General features: G+C 41.6%; 1 protein-coding gene and 2 non-coding genes across 3 annotated transcripts in view; 2 read left to right on the top strand and 1 right to left on the bottom strand.

Moving 5' to 3' along the window:
* Window positions 1-18,165, bottom strand: part of LOC106603743 (glutamate receptor ionotropic, kainate 4) — a 75,280-nt gene that overhangs the window by 20,053 nt on the left and 37,062 nt on the right. The window contains exons 6-9 of the mRNA XM_014197795.3: window positions 17,445-17,498; window positions 15,237-15,401; window positions 13,569-13,721; window positions 1,646-1,750 (exon numbers count right to left, since the gene is read on the bottom strand). Coding sequence (XP_014053270.2) covers window positions 1,646-1,750; window positions 13,569-13,721; window positions 15,237-15,401; window positions 17,445-17,498 — 477 coding nt within the window. The remainder of the gene's footprint in view (window positions 1-1,645; window positions 1,751-13,568; window positions 13,722-15,236; window positions 15,402-17,444; window positions 17,499-18,165) is intronic.
* Window positions 29-81, top strand: LOC123742631 (U7 small nuclear RNA). The gene has a single exon (XR_006769781.1). It is a non-coding gene; the product is annotated as a U7 small nuclear RNA (small nuclear RNA).
* Window positions 1,858-1,932, top strand: trnaa-agc (transfer RNA alanine (anticodon AGC)). Its single transcript has one exon. It is a non-coding gene; the product is annotated as a tRNA-Ala (tRNA).

The raw sequence follows: 18,165 nt of genomic DNA, 5'->3' as shown, positions 1-18,165 counted from the left end.
TATTATTGTGTTCCCTACAGGTTAGGGAAAATGTGCTCTTTTAGTATTTGTCCAGTAGGTTTCCTCAAGGGGAAAGCCTCCACTTCTAAGTAAAAGATAATAAAACAAAAACACTATAGCCAATATACTACAGTAATGTCTGCAAAAACAACAGTAAATACTATAGTATACTACAGTAATATCTGAAAAAAACACTATTGTACTGTAAATATTACAGTGAATACTACAGTAATGTCCACAAAAAAACTTGAGTAAATACTAGAGTATATAGACACACAATAGCTTTTAAACTATAGTATTTATACTATAGTAAACTATAGTATTTTTGTGTGTACCTGCAGGTTTACTATACAGTACACTATACACATAAATAGATATTGGATAAGGGTTTGCAAGAGTTTAAGAAATGTATTAATTTGGGTCACACATAGTATTCTGGTAGCGGGAAAAAAAATGCTAATGACATTACATCATGCAATATGTTCCATCCCAAATGTAACCCCTGGTTACAAACACTGCAGAAAGTGCATGTCGTCATACATTTAATTTAATGCGCAAAACACTGCTTCAAAGCCTAAAGATAAATTACTACCTTTACAAGTCATGCCCTGTAGACCAACATTGAAGTTTCCCCCTTTCGACATTTGGATGTCTGATGAAATTTGGCCTGTTGACTGGAAATGCTCGACTACAAATGCTTGCAATTTCATACTTAATCCTTTCACTATTCACTGGTTCCTATTGTAAGATACCTCTGAAAGGAACACTGGCAGGCAGACACACAATGTCTTTGTGTCTTCTGCAATGCTACAGTGACTAGGGAGGGCACAGCAAATCTGACTTTCCGTGACATCTTTTTATATCACAGAATCAATAATATTGATATTGTCATGTATTCTAAGCCAGAAGGAGACATCTCAGTAAGAAACAGAAAAGTATACATGGGAACAATTAAGAGAACATCTTAAAAGTAAAGATAACCTTTTGGGAAAAAACATTGATAAAACAATAACTAAAAGAGCGATAAAATCCCTGACTACAGGCTATGCAAAAATATATTTAAAACCTAAATGCCGTCTACACCTCAACCCGACTATGTTGTGAAGCTTGGTTTTTGAAAGCTCTACCCTCTGCCATAATTTATCTTAGTATATAATCTAAAAGCAAATGGGCTATTTAAAATGTCAAATTAAATGATGGAATCAAAACATGTCACATTAACTGGAGGCAGGCATCGTGACAGAATAGCATCGTGACAGAATAGCATTGGGCCCTGCATCTATGTCTGCTATGGTTTGTTTACAAATGCAGTCTTCATGGTGAGGGATCAAAAGAAGTTATTTCAAACATCGTTTCATATGGTAACTTCTTTTTCGAGACGCCTTCATGAAAGATTTATGAGCTAGAGCTCCATCTCTCAGCTTCCCCTTTAAATGTCTGCCAAATGGCACCTTATTCCCTATTTAGTGCACTACTTTTGACCAGGGCCATGGTCAAAAGTAGGGAACTACATAGGGAATAGGGTGCCATTCGGGACTCAGCCTAAACCTTGGCATCAGACTGTAGCTCTTTATATACAGTTATACACAGTAAATCCCAGTCTGTTACAAAGTCAGTGGTTATTGTGTGCGCAGTGTAGCTTTACCTGCCTTAGCCCCTCTGAGCTGCTCTGCACGACCCTCAGGGAGTAGTTGAAGCGGTGGCCTTTGCTGTTGAACTCTATGTGTCCGGTTAGACCTTCCAATTCTACCTGTCAAAGACAGAGTAAAAGGAGAGGACATACTGGGCTGTGCATCTCAATGAGAGCTCCAAATGGTATTGCATTAAAACATATACAAACACAATACAGTATATATAGTCTCTGTCTGGCTCAGTTGGTAAGAGCGTGGCGTTAGCAATGCCAAGGTTGTGGGTTCAATTCCCACAGGGATATTTCCTATACAGTCATTGGATCACATTCACATATTAAAATGTTGTCTATGGATCCAGAGTTCTCGCCCCTCCAGAAACCTCTTTCATAGAACATGCTGATTGGCACGTGTGTTTTTCTGTTGCTCATTCAGTCTTGGAGGTGTGCTTCCTGACCGATTCCGTGTTTGGTTAATGATGTTTGTCCCCTATGAGACACTGTAGACAGGGAAGCCTATTTCGCTTCCTCAAAATCCCCAGAATGAATCTAAGATATCTGCAATTCATTTTGACTACTTGTTATTTTGACCGATGATGTTTTAGATGCACAATTTTATATCTAACTAAGTTGTTTGATGCAGTATTTCTCAAGTAACAAAAATGTGTGACGTGTTGTCTTATGTAAACAGCCATTGCTGCTGGGCAGGTCTGTCTCTATGCTATTGGGTAGAGAGCAATCACCGCAGCTGTTCCCACCATGTTTGTGGGCAAATGGACATCATCAAATCAAAACCCAACCTTCATTTACCAGGTGTGACGCATGGATGTTGCAAACTCAGTTTTTGACCAAAATGATAACATTTACACTTTGTAGTCAAATTTGACACGAGAATAACTGTTTTTGACTCATATTGATTTCATGTTCTTAGGGATTCGTTGCTTTTTAAAAGGCAGTGGCTCTTTAAAGCTAAGGATCAGGATCGTGTTCTTGCGCATGTGTTATTTTACACACACGTTCATTTTTCTAACGTAGCTGCTGCTCACAGTCCCCCTCCCTTTACACTCTTCTGAACCATGCTTAGCCAATGTTTGCAATGATGATGAAAAAATAACATTCAATTGCTAATTAGACTGCGATGGGCAAGTTCGTTTTGCATCGCCGGGTGCCATAGTTAATTGCCATCTGCTGATATCGTGGCGAGAGTAAATAGCTGCATGTACCTCAGCAGCTAAGAACATGAAATCGCTAGACTGCCTATTTGTGTCATGCTTATGTTTGAAAGACCATGTATTTTGTGTAAAACATGTAAATAGCTGTATGTAGCTTACTCCTCTCCTGAAAAAAGTAACATGCAATTGTGCTTTTACTTAGTGAGGCATGGAAGCGTGGGCAAATTGAGATACAGAAATTCTGTATACATAGCCACTCCGTAAAATGTTTACACACAAAGTGGTGTCTGGACAGAAAGGTACTTCAAAGAATCATGTTTTGGTTGGGAAATCATTGCTTTTAGTGCATATGGTTGACAGTGTGTACTGAGCTATTCTGGAGAGAGCATTCCAAGTTTATGACTAAGAACCTGACAAAGTCAACATGTTGCCGATGCTCATAATCGTATCTTGGCTTGGAGACCTTTACTCCAGGAGCAGTGTGATTCACTAGGTGACAGGCAAATGACAGGCCTGGATAACAGCCCTGATAGAGTGCATACTGTGTGAGAGACACAGAGCACATTGTGTGTGTGTGTACATGGGTTGTGTGTGTCAGGGTTGGGCTCAATTCAAATTGAAGTCAGTCAATTCAGAAATGATTTGAATTTAAAATCCCCAAATTTCAAAACCTTTTTTTTCTCTCAAAGGTTTTTTTTATTTGAATTTGTTTAAATGATTCTACAGATAACAGAACAGGTAGAGGGCAAAACACACATGGATCCCCTACAAAAATCAAACACACCCCAACCCCCCATACTCTAACAGAACACGCTTTCCCTACCAAATCAAGCCCACCCCAAAACCAGACTTAAAGCATGCATGATACAATGAGTAATATGAATCAAATAGTAAAAAAAAAATATATACACACACACACACACACACACACACACACACACACTCATATATATATATATATATACACACACATATTTATATATATATACTGCTCAAAAAAATAAAGGGAACATTTAAACAACACATCCTAGATCTGAATGAAAGAAATAATCTTATTAAATACTTTTTTCTTTACATAGTTGAATGTGCTGACAACAAAATCACACAAAAAAAATCAATGGAAATCCAATTTATCAACCCATGGAGGTCTGGATTTGGAGTCACACTCAAAATTAAAGTGGAAAACCACACTACAGGCTGATCCAACTTTGATGTAATGTCCTTAAAACAAGTCAAAATGAGGCTCAGTAGTGTGTGTGGCCTCCACGTGCCTGTATGACCTCCCTACAACGCCTGGGCATGCTCCTGATGAGGTGGCGGATGGTCTCCTGAGGGATCTCCTCCCAGACCTGGACTAAAGCATCTGCCAACTCCTGGACAGTCTGTGGTGCAACGTGGCGTTGGTGGATGGAGCGAGACATGATGTCCCAGATGTGCTCAATAGGATTCTGGTCTAGGGAACGGGCGGGCCAGTCCATAGCATCAATGTCTTCCTCTTGCAGGAACTGCTGACACACTCCAGCCACATGAGGTCTAGCATTGTCTTGCATTAGGAGGAACCCAGGGCCAACCGCACCAGCATATGGTCTCACAAGGGGTCTGAGGATCTCATCTCGGTACCTAATGGCTGTCAGGCTACCTCTGGCGAGCACATGGAGGGCTGTGCGGCCCCCCCAAAGAAATGCCACCCCACACCATGACTGACCCACCGCCAAACCGGTCATGCTGGAGGATGTTGCAGGCAGCAGAACGTTTCCACGGCGTCTCCAGACTCTGTCACGTCTATCACGTGCTCAGTGTGAACCTGCTTTCATCTGTGAAGAGCACAGGGCGCCAGTGGCGAATTTGCCAATCTTGGTGTTCTCTGGCAAATGCCAAACGTACTGCACGGTGTTGGGCTGTAAGCACAACCCCCACCTGTGGACGTCGGGCCCTCATACCACCCTCATGGAGTCTGTTTCTGACCGTTTGAGCAGACACATGCACATTTGTGGCCTGCTGGAGGTCATTTTGCAGGGCTCTGGCAGTGCTCCACCTGCTCCTCCTTGCACAAAGGCGGAGGTAGCGGTCCTGCTGCTGGGTTGTTGCCCTCCTACGGCCTCCTCCACGTCTCCTGATGTACTGGCCTGTCTCCTGGTAGCGCCTCCATGCTCTGGACACTACGCTGACAGACACAGCAAACCTTCTTGCCACAGCTCGCATTGATGTACCATCCTGGATGAGCTGCACTACCTGAGCCACTTGTGTGGGTTGTAGACTCCGTCTCATGCTACCACTAGAGTGAAAGCACCGCCAGCATTCAAAAGTGACCAAAACATCAGCCAGGAAGCATAGGAACTGAGAAGTGGTCTGTGGTCTCCACCTGAAGAACCACTCCTTTATTGGGGGTGTCTTGCTTATTGCCTATAATGTCCACCTGTTGTCTATTCCATTTGCACAACAGCATGTGAAATGTATTGTCAATCAGTGTTGCTTCCTAAGTGGACAGTTTGATTTCACAGAAGTGTGATTGACTTGGAGTTACATTGTGTTGTTTAAGTGTTCCCTTTATTTTTTTGAGAAGTATATATCTCTGAATGTGTACATTTCTCAATTATGGTATGTGCATCTAATTCTTGTATAAAATGAATGAGTAAATATGAAACTATTTGTGAAATGATGTAATGTGATGTTAACCTTTAATTATGAGAGAATTGCATTCCATGTAAAGTTTAACTAGTCAGCGGCCACGCCCCCGTGAACACAGACATGATCTGGCGTCATGGAACCGCCCTTTTCTATTGTTACGAATAAAAACCCCTCCTGAGGAAATCCTCTTCAGACTAAGCAAACCCCCAGTGTGAGCTGTGGTTGCAATGGTTGAGTACCAGGACTAGAAATCCATACCACGTGGCGCATGGGCTACACGACTGGAAATGGTTCAACTCTGAGACTATCGATCCCTACAGAATAAGAGCAAATCTTAGATACTAATTACTAGTCTGCAGCTAGAAATGATGTAAACCTGGGATGCGAATACCGACAACCGCCGAAACATCTACTCTAAGAACAATGGACGCCTGACGTATTCATTACAACAGACACTATCAGGAGCCGCCGATAGAGCTACCACCATGAGTAACCAGAGAATCTCTGATGAACTGACTCTCCAGCAGACGGACCGACGATTCCAACAGAGAAGACAACGACATACGGGCGTAAATATATTGATTGCAATTATTCCCGAATGAGCGAACGTTCATGTGCAAAGGGTTAGCATTTCAATGAATATAATTATCCACTGTGTGTAGTGATTCTTTTTGTCTTTCCCGCTCCTTTATCGGTCCACACCCCCTTTTCCTTGTATACCAAGCCGTCATATCGGTTTAGCCCAATAGGGGATCTTCCCTATCATTGTTAGTAACCAATATCTACTGTTTGTTATGCATTTCTGTGATTATTTAGTTAGTTAGTAAATAAATGTTTAAGCCAATATGTGTATGGGTGATTCATAGTTTAGGCGGGGTTCGTGCAGATAACCAACAATTTACAACATTTGGAATGAGACTGACGTAAGGTAAAGAATAATTCATGAATAGAAGACTAATTGATCAGATATTAAAATATCTGAAGAGTTATAGTCGGAAAATTATAACTTTGTAATCTGAATATTTTTCATGTAGCCCCGACTTCCTAGTTAATTAAAATATACATGATTAGTTTAATCACGTAATAATAATTACAGAGAATTGATAAAATAACAGTCTTCACCTTTAATGATGCCAAAGTGTAACGAGTGTCGTGTGTGGAGGACCAAGACGCAACAGGGAAGTGTATACTCATCTTCTCTTTTTAATATATAAGAAGGAGAAACACGTATACAATTAACAGAAACGACACTAACAGTTCTGTCAGGTGACAAGCACAAAACAGAATACAACTACCCACAATACAAACACACTCCTAATTATAGGACCTTCAATCAGAGGCAACGATAGACAGCTGCCTCCAACTGAAGGCCCCAACACCAATTAACTAAACATAGAAATACAAATGAGTGGACAGAACATAGAAATAAACTAACATAGAACAATAACCAAAACCCTGGACTAATAAATCAAATACCCCTTTCTACATGGACACATACACACAACCACCCTGAACCACATAAAACAAATACCCCCTGCCCAAAGAACGTGACACAAAGACACGACAGGGGCCTCCTGTGGTACCACTCCAAATAATGCTATAATAGCAGAAGGTTCTATAGGTCTCTTGAGTATCTTAGAAAACGTCTCAAATTGATATCCAAAAATCTGTCCATTTCGGGCATGTCCAAAACATGTGTAATAAAGTAGCAGGAGCCTGTTTACATCAGTCACAAGTGGGATATATTTCTGGTCTAATCTTGGATAATTTTGCCTTTGACCAATGCAGCCGATTAACTATTTTAAATTGAATTACAGCATGTCTTAGACATATAGATGAAGTATGTATTCTCTGAAGTATACTCTACCAAGTTTCATCTGAAAGTTGTTCACCTAAATCCTTTAACCATTGGTTCTTAAGAGAGTTCAGGGAATCCAGATTGTACGTGTTTAATAATGTAAACAATGCATTCGGAAAAAATTCAGACCCCTTGACTTTTTCCACATTTATTTTTTATGTTATAGACTTATTATAAAGTTGATTAAATGTTTTTTCACCCTCAATCTACAAACAATATCCCATAATGACAAAGCAAAAACAGGTTTTTAGAAAATGTTGGGGTCGTCGTCCTGTTGAAAGGTGAACCTACGCCACAGTCTATGGTCCTGAGTGCTCTGGAGCAGGTTTTCATCAAGGATTTCTCTGTACTTTGCTCCGGTCATCTTTCCCTCGATCCTGACTAGTCTCCCAGTCCCTGCCGCTGAAAAACATCCCCACTGCATTATGTTGCCACCACCATGCTTCACCGTAGGGATGGTGCCAGGTTTCCACCACGAGTGACACTTGGCATTCAGGCCAAAGAGTTCAATCTTGGTTTCATCAGACCAGAGAATCTTGTTTCTCATGGCCTGAGAGTGCCAAAAAGGCACCTAAAGGAAACTCCAAGCGGGCTGTCATGTGCCTTTTACTGAGGAGTGGCTTTCATCTGGCCACTCTACCATAAAGGCCTGATTGTTGGAGTGCTGCAGAGATAGGAGAACCTTCCAGAAGGACTGTTTTTATTTAATCCATTTTAGAATAAGGCTGTAACATAACAAAATGTGGAAAAAGTCAATGGGTCTGAATACTTTCCAAATGCACTGTAGATCAAGCTTATGCCCCCTTTGATATAAGGGTTCACTTTAAAAATACAATCTAGAAGGGAGGCAGGTTGGTGTGATGGGAAGTGACAGGAGTATGAAGATACCTGCAATTGAGTAGTTTTGTACCTGAAGAAATGGGATCGAGGAATATTGAACTTTTCAAAAGATGCAAAATCCATATCAATGTACATGTCGTTCAGTGAGGAGATCCCTTTTCCAGAACAGGTAGGAAACGCCCTGCCTAATAATGATGGAGAGAATGAATGGTTCTTTAATAATGGGGCAGAAGTTGAAAATTCACTGAGACCAAACGATTGCCTGAACTGTTCCAGAATTTTAGAGAATGTTTCTCAATAGGGTTTTTTGTGTATTTGGAAACAGGCTCAGCTTATGCAAGTTTTGAGCAGAGCAAGGCAGCTAAGGAGGTGGGGCCACAGGATGAGATCTTCGGGCCTTTAACATCAGGGATTTCTGTCATCCAATATAGAATGATATTTACATTAGCTTCCCAGTAATAATATTTGAAGTTCGGAAGTGCTAGACTTCCGAACGAGATCTCTGCAATACGCTTTTACGTAAACAAGGCTTTTTCTTGTTCCAGATAAAAGCAGATATCAATTTATCTATGGATTTAAAAAAAACATTGTCAGAAAGATAGGAATACATTGAAATATGTATAGAAACTTAGCTAATTCTTCCACATTTATAGAGATCTTTGAAATTGTGTGTGACCCAAATATTTCAATTTCCATCACTGAAGGGCACATGACTAAAATAGGTTTGCATGGCAGAAGGATTAATAGGCATCAATTGACTTTTTAGATTAACCTGAGACCCGGATATTTCACCAAATGTCTTTAGTAGAACCTGGATCTCTGAAAGACCAGTTAAAAAAGCGTCAGACATATATTATAGCATGTCATCCACATAAAGTGAAACTTTATTCGAAGAGGGGGCTTAGAGCATACCACTGATAGTGGCGTTATTACATATTGCTATGGCTAAAAGCTTGATTGCAATGGCAAACAGCTGAGGGGATAAAGGACAACCCTGTCTTATCCCACGTTGAAGTTGGAAAGCATCTCTACATTGCAATTCAGTAAAGAAATTGGCCTATATGAACCACTCAAGTTTTTTTTATTTTCAGAATATGTGAAATACATGCTTGCCTCATTGTTGAGGGTAAAGACTGAGGAGAATGATTCCTCAAATATGGAAACCAAGAGAGGAGAGAGTTGATCTGAGAATTTTTTGAAAGAATTAGCTCGGAAGTCCTTCTGGTCCGTCGGATTTACTACACTGGATAGATTTAATTGCCAACACAATCTCTTCTACAGAGAACTGTTCTTCTAATTCAGCAGTTCAACTGTAGGAATATCTAAATTCTCCAAGAAGGTGTCAAGTAAGGTGGCATTACCAGTGGATTCCAAAGTGTATAATTGTGAGTAAAAGTTATGAAAGCATGAATTGACCTCTAAATGCTCAATAAATGTGTTACCCAGCCCATCAGTTCTCAGGCATGGTTTGATTTGCAGTTCTCTGACGCAGCTTTTTTTTTAGCTTGTCAAGTTGAAAGAAGATCAAACTCTGTCTGACGTGTCAAATGTTGTTTTAGTAAATCTGGGGATGGAGAGTGTGAATATGCTATATCCAAATCAAGATTTATTTGTAAGTTCCCCTAGGCTTGGAATATTGCACTTCCTTAATCTTGCGCTGTACGAAATAATTTGGCCTCTTAGACCAAATCAGATTTTATTGGTCACATACACGTGCTTAGCAGATGTTTTTGCGGGTGTAGCGAAATGCTTGTGCTTCTAGCGCCGACAGTGCAGTAATATCTAACAAAATACACAACATATACCCAATACACACAAATCTAAGTAGGAATGAATTAAGACTATATACATATGGACGAGCGATGTCAGAGAGGAACGGACTAAGATACAGTAGAATAGTATAGAAAACAGTATATACATGTGAGATGAGTAATGCAAGATATGTAAACATTAAGTGACTAAGATATCGTAGAATAGTATAGAATACAGTATATACATATGAAAGAAGTAATGCAAGATATGTAAACATTATTAAGTGACTTAAGACACCGTAGAATAGTATAGAATACAGCATATACAAATGAGATGAGTAATGCCAGATATGTAAATATTATTAAAGTGACTAGTGTTCCATTCCTTAAAGTGACCAGTGATTTCTAGTCTATGCCTATAGGCAGCAGGCTCTAATGTGCGAGTGATGGCTGTTTAACAGTCTGATGGCATTGAGATAGAAGCTGTTTTTCAGTCTCTCGGTCCCAGCTTTAATGCACCTGTACTGACCTCGCCTTCTGGATGATAGCGGGGTGAACAGGCAGTGGCTCAGGTGGTTGATGTCCTTGATGATCTTTCTGGCCTTCCTGTGACATCGGGTGCAGTAGGTGTCCTGGAGGGCGGGTAGTTTTCCCCTGGTAATGTGTTGGGCAGAGCGCACCACCCTCTGGAGAGCCTTGCGGTTGCGGACGGTGCAGTAGAAGTACCAGGCGGTGATACAACCTGACAGGATGCTTTCAATTGTGCATCTGTAAAAGTTAGTGAGGGTTTTAGGTGACAAAATAAATTTCTTTAGCCTCCTGAGGTTGAAGAGGCTCTGTGATCCATTTCAGTTTGTGTATGCCAAGGAACTTGAAGCTTTCCACCTTCTCCACTGCGGTCTCGTCGATGTAGATGGGGTGCACCCTCTGCTGTTTCCTGCCTTCATTGATTCCCATACTGTTGTAGGAGACATTCCAGGGGTTTGATTTAGCTTGAGAAATAGCTTAATTTGAGATGATATAAAAGCAACAAAGGTTTCTTCTGATAGCAGTAGTGAGTTAAGCTAAGTGAGTTAAGTTAATTAGCCTGTGTATTTGGTATAAGTAGTTTCATAGTAAGAGGAGAATGATCCGAAATGACTATAGCTTGGTAATCCCACTCCGTGATAAGTGGCAGAAATCTATTGTCTAGAAAAAAGTAGTCTATAATTGAGGATTGCGGAAACGCCACGCATCAGATATGCCAAATGTCTTAAGAAATAGCTGAATTGTGGATAATGTCTTTGATGAAGATGATACTTTAGTAGAAATATGATCCAGATTGGGCGACAGTACACATTTCATATCACCACCTAGTATTAGGTGGTGTGTCCATATTTGGCAATCAAGATTTTTTTGTTACGAATGAACTGTTATCCCAACTTGGTGCATACATTTTAGCCAAGATAACAGGTGCATTATACACAGTCTTCCTACTACAATAATAAAACGGCCTGCAAAGTCTGCCTTTACACTTGATATTGCGAACGGTATGTTTTTACTAATTCAAATGGTTGCTCCTCTAGTTTTAGAATGAAAATTGCAATGATATGATTGACTGATCCACCCTCCTTTTAAACGAGAGTGGTCGAAAGTGCGGAGATGTGTCTCCTAAAGAAAGGCGATATCTACTTTAAGGTGATTTAAATGAGAAAAGGACCCTTAAATCACCAAGTGAAACTTAACATTACAGCTTGCAAAAGTGACCGAGCAACCAGCTGTCCCTCTCATGATATTAGGCCTAGCCAGATAAATTCAGGTGGAAAAAGGTTAGATGCCAGATTACAATAACAACATTTTTCAAAAAATAGCTAATAAAAAAAAAAGTTGAAGAACAATAAAAATAAACAACAATACTCTGAAGTCTGGTATGAAAAAGAAACACAGCCTGGTCACCTAATAGAACAAGGTAATCCCGACGCAGATATCCACACATAATGTGCTTGTATTGGGGAACACTAAACCTATCCAGAAGAGAGCCCTGCTGAAATAGTGAAGGTTTTAAAAACAAGTTGCGCATAATAAATAAATAAGAAATACTTATTTACAACTCAAAACTAGGCTATTTTAAAAGAAAGTATAAAACATTTTATAAATCACATCTTACAGCAATACCACTAAGTTAGCCGCAATGTCTTTAAAGAAATTACGTAGCCTAATAATAGAACTTTGCTTTATCTACCCTGGATACTGGTACCATCGATAAATAGAAATGAGCAGCTTCATGGTAATAAAATAAAACTTTAAAACAAAAGGAGAATTGACTCACCAAAACTAAGGCACTAACGTAACCTAATAATAATAATAATAATATCAACTGATACCACTGGCAACGCTATACAGTATCTACAAAAGAGAGACTGAGTCTGAAGTGGTAGACACATTCGTCCATTACCCTAAATCGCCAAAAATAGGTGAACATTCAGCCATTTGCTTCCTCCGACCTCGGTAGAATGTTCGCCTTTATGAAGGCCATCGCCTTATGGGGGTCTTGGAACTCTTTCTCAGTGCTGTTGTATGTTATACGGAGGCGGGTAGGAAAACCGACACCATACCGAACATCGGTCCGTCCACGGAGCAGACTCTTGACATGGTTGAAAGTGGCACGGTCACAAGCAACGCTGGGGGGCATAGTCTGGGAAGACAGAGATGGGTGCTCCGTTGCATCGAAGTGGGCCAAATTCTCTGGCATGCCGAAGAACATCAATACAATCCTGATAGTATTGTAGTTTAGCCACAATGTCGCAAGGTTTTCCGCCAGGCTTTCTTGCTTGAGAGCCCCGATGTGAGTGGTCTACAAGGACGTCTTTATCAAATTTAAGGGTTTCCTTCAATAACTTTGAGACCAATGAAGTAGAGCTTGAGCCCAGGTCCTCAGCTACCCCCATGATCCTGAAATTGGATCTTTGCATATAACCTTGTAAATGTATGCATTGTTCCTTTAGGCTAGCCACATCAGTTTTGAGCTTCTTAACTGTGGTTTGTAGAGTAGACGTGTCGTCTGAGCATGTTGACAAGCCTTGTTCCATGTCGGAGACAGTTTTCTTAACCGTACAAATTATTGCTGTATGCTTTGCGAGTTCATTCTTGACTGCTTGTACTCTGACTTAATAAAATTAAAGTCCTCACTGAGCGCCTCGAGTTAGGACTTGAGTATTAATTAAATGTCCGCTCTGAGGGCAGCAAGAATCTCGACCTTCAAATCCTCGGTGTACATTTTTTTGCCGAGGGGAGGAGCCACTGTTCCCACTTATTGAAGAACTCGAGCTCCTCGTCTTGGGCCTAGTATTTTCTCTTTTGTCAGTGACTCCGCTGAACTTAAGGTTTCAGGTTATGCGCCCTTTACACATTAAAACAAAAATAAAAGTTGAACAAAGTAAAGCACATCATTCAAAGGCGGTGTTTCCTAATTCTTTTTGGGTCAAAGTGCAAAGAAAGTATTAAATAAATGCAATTTCAGGAGGAGCTCGCCCCCCAAATCTAAAAACTTTTGACATACATAGCTTCTCATTTTCAGTTTATTGAGAAGTCACTGAAAATGTCCTTTTTTCAATCATTGGAATTTCAGATTACCTTCTGAATTGACTGCCTTCAATTCTAATTGACCCCAGCCCTGGTGTGTTTACACATGCATGCGAGTTGTCAGCGCTCACCATCCGTAGGTAGTTCATCAGGCTGGTGCCGTGCTCCCAGATTTTGGGTGATTGACAGGTTAGCTGTGTGGCGCCCACGCTCTGGCTGCGGTTGAGCTCCCTCACAGCAGACACCACCACATGCATGGCATCATACAGCAGGGCTGGGGAGAGCTGGGGGACAGAGAGAGGGGGGGGGGGGGGGCAGAGAGATATAGAGAGGAGATGGTAGATGGTTGAAGGAGAGAGGGAGACAAAACAGGTAGGTAGAAGGTTGATAGAGATATATAGACAAAGGGGAGAGAGAAGAGAGGTGATGGGTAGAGGGTTAAAGGAGAGAGAGGAAGAAGGAGAGAAAATACAGGGTTGAGAGAGAGAGCAAGACACACTCAAATGCTGGATTAGGAAATCAGAGAGTCTCGATACTAAGCTATATATTTAGATATTCCATCCAGTGATAGTGTTTCTCTCTAAGTCTGAAAGAGCTTCATTGTAGGAGTGGGAGGAAACTAAGAAAATAATCCTCCTTAAATGTTCCGCACAATGGCAGGGTGGATTCCAGAAAGATATAATACCCATCTGAATAAGGGAAGGTAGCTCGCTTACTGCTGGTGAATACAAAGTAAGCATGCAGAGTCGTGTTAGAGAATGGGGAGAGAGTAGGCAAATAAATTAATATTCTACAATAGAGTAAAAACAACCCAGATGCCTAGTAGTTACAGTAGGAAGACAGCTAGCTCTGTTGCAATGTAACATTGATTAACAAAGCCCAAACTGTAGGGGGAGATTCAATGTGGATTCTTTATCTGCTTAATGTTGACGTCAGAAAGCACAACACAGCATCTTCAATCCAATGAAAAGTCCATTAATTAAAAAAGCATTTGAAATCACTTAATTAATCAGAATGTGTTGAGGCAAAACTCAAAACCCCAGGGTATTAATTGCACATTCGGCTTGCGTGGGAAGAGTGTTGTTGTGCCTTGTGTGCTTTGTGCCATAAACATGCAATTACTTTGGCTGCGGTTAGTTTGAAACCTTAGCCGAGGAGGACTGTGTTAAATGAGTACACTTGATTGAGTGAATGCACTAAAACCAGTGCACAGCCATAAGGGTAATAATGCACAGCTTTTCATCTGTTGTTGCGAGGCAACTGGGGCTTAGTAGATTTTTTGTCATGTCAACAAGGCTAGGGAATCACCATGTCAGCTCTTAACAATATATGGTAAGGGGGCATGTGAGCTGCTCAGGGAAAACTCTGGGCCCTAGTAATAGTATTTCCTGGAAGGTCATGTGGTCAAGAATATCTCCTAACCCTACCTGTGAATTTGTATCCATTTCTGCTTTCAAGGACTCAATTACGGACACCATTTGTGAATCATGTACTTGTTATTCCACACAATAACAATCATGGACTTGCTATGAAAGGCCTACATGTTATTCTTACAAATAACTAAGCAATCACAGACATTTTCCCAAACCATGTAAAGCACAAATATTGGCTGATTGTTTACGTGTTGTTGTCATGTCTTTCTGACCTTGTGTTGTGATGTCTTCCTATGTCTCATATTGTGCCTTTACTTGTATTTATTTAGCCCGCACTTGCCAGGCCGTTATTATAAATAAGAACTTGTGCGTAATTGACTTGCCTGGTTAAATAAAAAAATACAATGAAAATGGAGCTTTGCTCACCGGGACCCCAGTGAAAGGGGCGTGGTCACAGTTTTCCTGCCAGGAACGGTTGAGGCTGAGGAGGAGGTCAGGGAAGTAAGGATGGCTGTGGTTGAGGACAGAGAAGCCAAGAATGTTGACCCAGCGCTCCACCAGGATGTCATCCAACTGCAGCAGAGAGAACTCCTGTATGCCAGAAGAGACACCAGGGGTGCGTTCAGTCAGTTAAACATTTTTCTGCGTGTACATACTGAACAGCACATTCGTCCCAAAACGGTACACACCGTTCAACATTCTTTGAGGTATATTTTCCCGTTTGGTGGGTGTGGTGGCCGTGTGAACACCGATCTTTAGGTGAGACTCGAAGCAGTGAGTGATGTATACTGCTCAAAAAAATAAAGGGAACACTTAAACAACACAATGTAACTCCAAGTCAATCACACTTCTGTGAAATCAAACTGTCCACTTAGGAAGCAACACTGATTGACAATACATTTCACATGCTGTTGTGCAAATGGAATAGACAACAGGTGGAAATTATAGGCAATTAGCAAGACACCCCCAATAAAGGAGTGGTTCTGCAGGTGGTAACCACAGACCACTTCTCAGTTCCTATGCTTCCTGGCTGATGTTTTGGTCACTTTTGAATGCTGGCGGTGCTTTCACTCTAGTGGTAGCATGAGACGGAGTCTACAACCCACACAAGTGGCTCAGGTAGTGCAGCTCATCCAGGATGGCACATCAATGCGAGCTGTGGCAAGAAGGTTTGCTGTGTCTGTCAGCGTAGTGTCCAGAGCATGGAGGCGCTACCAGGAGACAGGCTAGTACATCAGGAGACGTGGAGGAGGCCGTAGGAGGGCAACAACCCAGCAGCAGGACCGCTACCTCCGCCTTTGTGCAAGGAGGAGCAGGAGAAGCACTGCCAGAGCCCTGCAAAATGACCTCCAGCAGGCCACAAATGTGCATGTGTCTGCTCAAACGGTCAGAAACAGACTCCATGAGGGTGGTATGAGGGCCCGACGTTCACAGGTGGGGGTTGTGCTTACAGCCCAACACCGTGCAGGACGTTTGGCATTTGCCAGAGAACACCAAGATTGGCAAATTCGCCACTGGCGCCCTGTGCTCGTCACAGATGAAAGCAGGTTCACACTGAGCACGTGACAGACGTGACAGAGTCTGGAGACGCCGTGGAGAACGTTCTGCTGCCTGCAACATCCTCTAGCATGACCGGTTTGGCGGTGGGTCAGTCATGGTGTGGGGTGGCATTTCTTTGGGGGGCCGCACAGCCCTCCATGTGCTTGCCAGAGGTAGCCTGACTGCCATTAGGTACCGAGATGAGATCCTCAGACCCCTTGTGAGACCATATGCTGGTGCGGTTGGCACTGGGTTCCTCCTAATGCAAGACAATGCTAGACCTCATGTGGCTGGAGTGTGTCAGCAGTTCCTGCAAGAGGAAGGCATTGATGCTATGGACTGGCCCGCCCATTCCCCAGACCTGAATCCAATTGAGCACATCTGGGACATCATGTCTCGCTCCATCCACCAACGCCACGTTGCACCACAGACTGTCCAGGAGTTGACGGATGCTTTAGTCCAGGTCTGGGAGGAGATCCCTCAGGAGACCATCCGCCACCTCATCAGGAGCATGCCCAGGCATTGTAGGGAGGTCATACAGGCACGTGGAGGCCACACACACTACTGAGCCTCATTTTGACTTGTTTTAAGGACATTACATCAAAGTTGGATCAGCCTGTAGTGTGGTTTTCCACTTTAATTTTGAGTGTGACTCCAAATCCAGACCTCCATGGGTTGATAAATTGGATTTCCATTGATTATTTTTGTGTGATTTTGTTGTCAGCACATTCAACTATGTAAAGAAAAAAGTATTTAATAAGATTATTTCTTTCATTCAGATCTAGGATGTGTTGTTTAAGTGTTCCCTTTATTTTTTTGAGCAGTGTATTTTAAGAAAACGCAAAACTTGTGGAAAAGCTTTGCTTTCACCTGTTCAGTGCTTTCACATAAATGCAGATGTAGGAAAATGAGACATAAGTAACTAGTCAAGACTATTGAAATGCATGCACAGATAAAGAACCAGTCTAATCAAGCCCGGTTTTATGTTGAAACAGGCTGTACTTAGAATGAGACACATTGCATACAGAGTAGCACTGAACTCAGTTTTATTTACCTAATTCCATGGTAAAATAACATTTACATCTGGCCTCTTACCATTGTGGTGAAGATGTAGGTGTAGTAGACGGACAGCATCCCCAACTCTGACGCCTGAGAGAGGGAGCAATGGAGGTGGGAAGGAGAGAGATAGAGGGAGGGAGGAAGGGGGCTATAGACTCAGTCTGCTTTCACTCACCCCAAAATTGTACATTCTCTCAGCAGTAGTCTACACAGAGGAATATCATTTGTATAGGGGTCAGTGTATGACTTAATTTCTGTGGAATGCCTGAGAAACATCCTTTAATGATCAAAGGTCAAAGAAAAGGGAGGAGAGTTCCATTTTTGTCTGTGTCCAGAATATATTTCCCATGAGAGACTGTGCTGTCAAATTGATAATGAAAAATGTCTAAACTTGATAAACAAAAATAGCAAAATAAACATTTAACTTCACAACAGATAATACATGATCAGAATTGCAGCCATATGACTTCTAGCCCAGTTTTTGTAGAGCACTAGTACAAATCAAGCTGGTGCACTGGCAGAGACAAGTCAATTGACAACAGCTTCTGACAGGCTTGGTCAAAAATCACATTTTGAGAAAAAGGTTGTCAAGTTTGATCTGCGTCATCTGCCGTCAACACTGAGGAAAATGACAACTTAAAGGCAAACTTTACAACCAGGAGATACGGAATGTGTCTGAAATGGCACCCTATTCCCTATAGAGTGCACTGCGTTTGACCAGGGTCCATAGGGCTCTGGTCATCATGGGTCCTGGACA

The sequence above is a fragment of the Salmo salar genome, chromosome 04, assembly GCF_965601325.2.
Source record: "Salmo salar chromosome 04, fSalSal1, whole genome shotgun sequence".
Taxonomy (NCBI): domain Eukaryota; kingdom Metazoa; phylum Chordata; class Actinopteri; order Salmoniformes; family Salmonidae; genus Salmo; species Salmo salar.
The sequence above is the reverse complement of the archived record's forward strand: the minus strand, read 5'-3'. Positions and strand labels throughout refer to the sequence as shown.